At 41.4% G+C, this 6,675-nt stretch overlaps 1 protein-coding gene and 1 non-coding gene across 2 annotated transcripts in view; both read left to right on the top strand.

Annotated features, from left to right (window-relative positions):
- The first annotated feature begins 223 nt into the window (after window positions 1–223).
- The window catches only part of SF3B3 (splicing factor 3b subunit 3), a 46,982-nt gene continuing 40,530 nt past the window's right edge, over window positions 224–6,675 (top strand). The window contains exons 1-4 of the mRNA XM_065898486.1: window positions 224–316; window positions 2,713–2,850; window positions 5,121–5,447; window positions 6,142–6,314. Coding sequence (XP_065754558.1) covers window positions 2,781–2,850; window positions 5,121–5,447; window positions 6,142–6,314 — 570 coding nt within the window. The 5' untranslated portion in view covers window positions 224–316; window positions 2,713–2,780. The remainder of the gene's footprint in view (window positions 317–2,712; window positions 2,851–5,120; window positions 5,448–6,141; window positions 6,315–6,675) is intronic.
- On the top strand, window positions 5,741–5,820 carry LOC136141572 (small nucleolar RNA SNORD111). Its single transcript, XR_010657747.1, has one exon. It is a non-coding gene; the product is annotated as a small nucleolar RNA SNORD111 (small nucleolar RNA).

Raw genomic sequence — 6,675 nt, 5'->3', positions numbered from 1 at the left:
TAGATTTTTGGGTTTTTTTTTTTAAGTCTACTTTAAAAGGTCAATTCATTTCCTATTCTCCTGGAAAAAGTGACGGTCATAAAGTATATTTAAATAATTTTCAATGCTGTGTGGAAGCAAGACAGAAGCAGTTAAAAAAAATTATATATACATTCTTCAGGCGCCGGTTGGGGACCTTTTTCCGTCGCGCGCCAACCGGAAGGTCCCTGTCTTAGGAGCTAATGGCGGACGCCGGCGGCTTGGCGTTGGTGGTTGTTTAAGGCTTGAAGGAAACTGAGGATCTGTCGGATATCTACGCCATCCTCCTGGCTGCAGGGTAAAGAAACAGCTCCCCGACCTCCCCGAGACCGGGGAGGCGGATAGCGGCCTTGTAGGAGGGTGGGCCGAGCCTGTGGCAGGGGTTTCTGAGGCAGCTTAGGCCCGAGAGGTACGGGAAAGGGAATGCTTGGGGCGGCTTTAGGGAATCGTCTCCCGTTTCCGTTCACAGTGTGGGAACCAGGCCTGGCTCAAAATAAGCTTTCTAGAAACTGTGTACCTTTTAGGCGCTGGGGGAGGTGTGAGAAGGAGCAAGCAGGAGGGACGTTTTCTGGAGAAAGTAAACGACACACGGGAGGGTGGAAAGATCGAGGGTGTTAAAAGTGTAAATAATGGAAACAGCCTTTGAAGTCAAGACTTTTGTATTTTGGCATTTGGGCGACTTGTTTCCTTCTCTGATCCTCATGCGGTGATGTTCTTTTGGCACATGGAGAAGGGGTGGAGGGAGCAATCACAGGCTCATTTCCTAGTATTCACCGGCAGGAGATAGAAGTGGGGGAAATCAAAATTTACCAAGTTTTGGCCGTTACTGGTTCCTGGTATATTGTTCTTGGCTGGTCTGCTTCCAGATTGCAACTTCCTCCATTACCCAAGATAACAATACTTGGGGAACCTGGATCCAACTAGGTTTGGGGAAAATGAATTCCAAAGATAGTAATGGATAGCGTAGGTTGTAAAGCTTTTCCGGGTTTCAGAAGTGGCCTGTGGTTTCCTCTGTTGTTTTCTAAAAAATTCTTTATTTTTAACGTAATCAGTCCTGCAACACGGATCACATTGACAACATGGTAGGGCTTTCATTGTAAATTCTGTTGTTGATAACTGGAGATTTGAAATTATGTTTGAAATTTTATAATAAGAGCAAGATGTAACAGAATAAATTATGTCTGAGAATCACATTCACTACTTTTCAGAGAGCAACTTTAACACATTCTCTGCTTATTTTTTACCCAGACTTTAAGCTGAGCACAACTTTCCCTGGAAATTTCCCAATGTCTAAGCCCTTCTGGGTGTGTGTGTATCTATGTCTCTGTGTCTGTATGTTTTTTCTATTTTTCTTCTTGTAGGTCATTTCTCAGTCCCTTCTTGTTCCATCTCAAGACTTTTTCCTTTTTTCCCTGTGATCCTAGAAGAACATTCCTTGGTTTCCTTGATGTTCCTTGGTTTCAAGTAGGAGAATGTATATGTCTCAGGACCTGTTTCCAGACTGCAGGATCTTTTCCTCTCTTAGGCACCCTGCTCTTGCCCATCCCCCAAATGATTATTATTTATAAGGACATTTGCTCATCATTTTCTTTTCTCATTTAACAAAACCAAACTCGTACATTAATTACACGGTGATCACTTTGAATTTCTCAAGATCCCTTCTTTTTGTAATTGAGGAAAAATAGCTCAGTTTATTTTCCAGCACTAACTGTGTATAGGTGTAGTTTTGGTAACTCTTTTATGGTAGAAGTGCATCAGTTTGCAGTCTTCAGTTCTGTCTGATGAGAAGAATCCTTTTCTGTGACTGTATACTCCTTTGGGGAGGCTTGCTCCTGAAGTGACAGTTCAGTTTAGAGATACAGTCATGCACATATGAATGGCCTATATATGAAAGATTTTCTTTGCAGCAGTGTTCGTAATAGCAAGAGATTGGGAAGAAACTGAATGTTCGTCAGTAGGGTGTTGGCTAAATGAATTGTGATATACTCTTTCAATGGAATACTATGTAGTTGTAAAATTGAGAAAGCCTTTTGTTTGTTGCTATCTCAAAAGATAGGTAAAGTGATAAAAAATCAGTTGCACTATGATGTGAGTGTATGATATACAGTATCTAACTTTTAGTTAAAAAGGGATAATAGACAGTATTAATATATATTTTTCTTTGTACATACAGAAAATATCTGGAAGGACACAGTATAACTTGGTGAAATTGATTCCTACAGGGAGGAAAACTGGATGGCTAGGGAATGGATGGAGTCAGCTTTTTGCTGTGCTTTTGAATTCTGAACCATGTGAAAGTAGAGCCTATTCAAATACAAGTAAATGTAGACCTACTTGGTTTCTGTGACAAAGTCAAATAGACAGTGTTGGTTTAATGGTACAGATCCAAGCTCCTAGCGATAATACTACTTGTTACGTGACCTCAGGCAGACAATTTAATTTCTTAGCTCAATTTTCTTATCTGTAAAATTAGTGTAATATTGAGTACTTCATAGGTTTCTTGTGAGGTTGAAACAGAGTGTATAGTAGCATAGTGCCTGGTATGTAGAAGGCACTCTTAATTACAAGTATGTTGTTCCTCAATAGGCCTTACTCTCCTGGTTCTGCTGTCTTCAGCCAGAAGTTCCCATACAGAAATGTCTGTTAAAATAACAGTTGCACAGCTGATATTTTTCTGTTTTTATGTACTCTTAGCTTGCTTTGACTTGGTATAACCAAAACCTGGATTGTGGAGTTGTGGGTGGCTCAGTGTTACTGCTACCATGTTCCTGTACAACTTGACCTTGCAGCGAGCCACTGGCATCAGCTTTGCCATTCATGGCAACTTTTCTGGTAAGTTTTTCTATTATTATCTTTCTGAGCTTAACATTTAAAAAATTTTTTTTTGGCCACATGACGCGGCTTGTGGGGTCTTAGTTCCCTGATCAGGGATTGAACCTGTGCCCCCTGTAGTGGAAGTGCAGAGTATTAACCAATTGACTGCCAGGGAATTTCTAACATTTTTAATATTACTAGTTTTATGCTTCAAATTGCTTTTTCAATCTCAAACTTTTTTTCTAAAACAAATTATGAAAAAAATCTTTTAATCGTTAGAGAATATTGTAATTTATGTGATGCTTTACAGTTTCTAAAGCACTTTGGAGTACTTGATCTTCCAAAGGACCTTTGGAAAATAAGGTGGCCTGATAAGTGATGGCATTGAGCAAATGAGAATGGATTCAGGTGGGTAGGAGTGGCATATCAGATAGGATAGGAAGCCATTTAGGCATTAGATAGTGAGGATCTATATTAGGGCAGTGAGGATAGAAGGAAAGAGAAAATATGAGTTTGCAACCTGGGTGGCAGAGAAAATGACAGTAACATTGATAGCAGGTTACTTGAGACCAGAGAGTGTGTTTGGGGAAGGAGGAACTTGGATATTTTAAACATTTAGTTTAAAGGTGATGACAACTCATCTGGGTGGAATTACATAGCAGGGAGAGATGGGGACAAGTTGACTGTTACGTATTTGGAGGTGTTGATTGCAGTTATAAAAGCAAGTGAGCTTTTTAGGAGTCAGTTTAGAAATAAACACCATATATTAGGTGGTAGCTTTAAAAGGTCTTTGAGATATTACAGCTAACAGCCCAGAAAGTTAATATGATTTTTTAGAACAATAGCCTTAAAGATGGGCTAGAAAGAGCCTTTGGTAATTTTAAATTTTACGAAGCAAAACATTATATGGTTTTTTTTGTTTTGTTTTTAAATCATTTATATTTGGCTGCATTGGGTCTTCGTTGCTGCACGTGGGCTTTCTCTAGTTGCGGCGAGCAGGGGCTACTTTTCGTTGTGGTGCGTGGGCTTCTCATTGCGGTGGCTTCTCTTGTTGCGGAGCATGAGCTCTAGGCGCGTGGGCTTCAGTAGTTGTGGCACGTGGGCTCAGTAGCTGAGGCTCAGGCTCTAGAGCGCAGGCTCAGAGGTTGTGGCACACGGGCTTAGTTGCTCAGTGGCATGTGGGATCTTCTGGGACCAGGGCTTGAACCTGTGTCCCTTGTATTAGCAGGCAGATGCTTGACCACTGCGCCACCAGGGAAGTCCCCAAAACATTATATGTTAATATCGTTTGTAGGCAACTCTGAGTTAACGCAGATTGATGGCAAATCTCAGAAAAATAAAAAGGAAGTTTTAAAATAACTTGTGTGACCATTTTTGAAAAGTTCTTTGATACCACTTTTGTTAGATGTTTTAAATTCTGGGAAAAGTACCTTTTTTTTTTTTTGCCTTTAAATTTATTTTATTTATTTATTTTTGGCTGCATTGGGTCTTCATTGCTGTGCGCGGGCTTTCTCTAGTTGCGGCGAGCAGGGCTACTCTTCATAGCGGAGCGCGGGTTTCTCATTGTGGTGGCTTTTCTTGTGATGCATGGGTTCTAGGCGTGTAGGCTTCAGTAGTTGTGGCTCACGGGCTCAGTACTTGTGGCTTGTGGGCTCTAGAGAGCAGGGTCAGTAGTTGTGGCGCACGGGCTTAGTTGCTCCGTGGCCTGTGGGATTTTCCCAAACAAGGGCTCGAACCTGTGTCCCCTGCACTGCATTGGCAGGCAGATTCTTAACCACAGCGTCACCAGGGAAGCCCAGGAAAAGTACCTTTTAAAGTAGAACAAATTAACTTAAAATACTAAGCCCCCAGCTCGGTTACATTTATCTTTTTTGGCTTTTTTTAAAATTTAATTTATTTAATTTTTTGGCTGTGTCAGGTCTTAGTTGCGGCAGGCGGGATCTTTCGTTGTGGCCCGTGAGCTTCTCTGTGGTTGTGGTGTGGGGGCTTCAGGGCGTATAGGCTCTGTAGTTGTGGTGCGCGGGCTCCAGAGCACGTGGGCTCTGTAGCTTGCAGCATGCAGGCTCTCTAGTTGAGGCGCGCAAGCTCAGTAGTTGTGGTGTGCGGGCTTAGTTGCCCTGCAGCACGTGGGATCTTAGTTCCCTGACCGGGGATCGAACTCGTGTCCCCTGCATTGTAAGGCACATTCTTTACCACTGGACCACCAGGGAAGTCCCTTTAGTGGAATTTTGATCCATTCAGGTTACTAGTTCTGATTGTTCATGATCTTTATTTTTCGTGTTTTTCAGGAACCAAACAACAGGAAATTGTTGTTTCCCGGGGAAAGATCTTGGAGCTGCTTCGCCCTGACCCCAACACCGGCAAAGTACACACTCTACTAACTGTGGAAGTATTTGGTGTCATCCGGTCACTCATGGCCTTTAGGTTGACAGGTGGCACAAAAGACTACATTGTGGTTGGTAGTGACTCAGGTCGGATTGTTATTCTGGAATACCAGCCATCTAAGAATATGTTTGAGAAAATTCACCAAGAAACCTTTGGCAAGAGTGGATGCCGCCGCATTGTTCCTGGCCAGTTCTTAGCTGTGGATCCCAAAGGGCGAGCTGTTATGATTAGTGAGTGACTTACTCTGTTGACTTTTTGACTCTTAAAGAAGCTCAGTTCAGGGTAACAGTGCTGTGATCTTGATAGTGTGCCAAGAAATCACTCAGCTGGGTAAAGTTTGGATCATTTTGGATGTTTAAAGTTTAAAGTTGCTTTTCCTTTTAAAACAATGGGAGAAGTTTTAACACACCTTTTCTACTTCTTATCTAGTTGGAAATGGGTGTTTTTCCATTTCTTTAAGTGTAGCAAAAAGGCTACACTGTAAGATTTTACATTATTAGACAATGAATATGGTTGCTTTCATCAGCCTGAAGTGATGCTTCACATTCATGTCTCTTCTCTGATAAATATCTTGAAGAAAATTCTGTGTATCTGATCAGGCTTCCAGAGGGCAACCTTCTTTGACCAGTCACAAAATCATTAGATCTAATTCAGAGAATAAAGCTGGCAATTCTATGAATTATTGTTTAGTTTGTCATAAAAATTTTTGAAGAGTTAGTGGGATATTAAGATCCCTATTAGGAAGGAGGGGGGTAAAATTATGCTCTTGTCTATTTTAGCAAAATCCTAAAGCATGCATACGCTTGTAGAGTTAGTACTGGCTATTAACGATCTTTCAGAAAATAATTGTGACGTGAATCTAGCTGTTCTGTAGCCTCTGGTTTCATTATCTGGAGTATTTATATGTTTTGTCTCCTTCAACAGGCGCCATTGAGAAACAGAAATTGGTGTATATCTTGAACAGAGATGCTGCAGCCCGGCTTACCATTTCATCTCCACTGGAGGCCCACAAAGCGAACACTTTAGTGTATCATGTGGTCGGAGTAGATGTGGGATTTGAAAATCCAATGTTTGCTTGTCTGGAAATGGATTATGAGGTGATGGTGGGGGGGGTCTCAATCTCTCTACCCACCTTTTCCTTCTCCTCCCTTCTCCCCGTCTCCCTCCTTTGGGTTTCTTCCACTCACCTTGGTGCTTTCCTGAGATTATTTTCTTCATTGTGCATTTCTTATATCTTACTTGCTCACAATTTTTTTTTTTTCTATTCCAAATACCTTTCTGAAATACTTTGGAGTGTTTCAGAATTTACCTGATTTGAATAGTCACCCTGTGGAAACAGGGTATTTATTGGGAAAAGCTCCCTGAAAAAGGAGGTGAAAGTGTATTTGGGATATTTTTTCACTGGGAGATAGTGAAAGATGGGGCATACCATTCTTTTGCTTGAGAGGAAGACAGTAT

This window comes from Phocoena phocoena, chromosome 20, assembly GCF_963924675.1.
Source record: "Phocoena phocoena chromosome 20, mPhoPho1.1, whole genome shotgun sequence".
Classification (NCBI taxonomy): Eukaryota; Metazoa; Chordata; class Mammalia; order Artiodactyla; family Phocoenidae; genus Phocoena; species Phocoena phocoena.
This window is presented reverse-complemented; position numbering and strand designations above follow the sequence as displayed.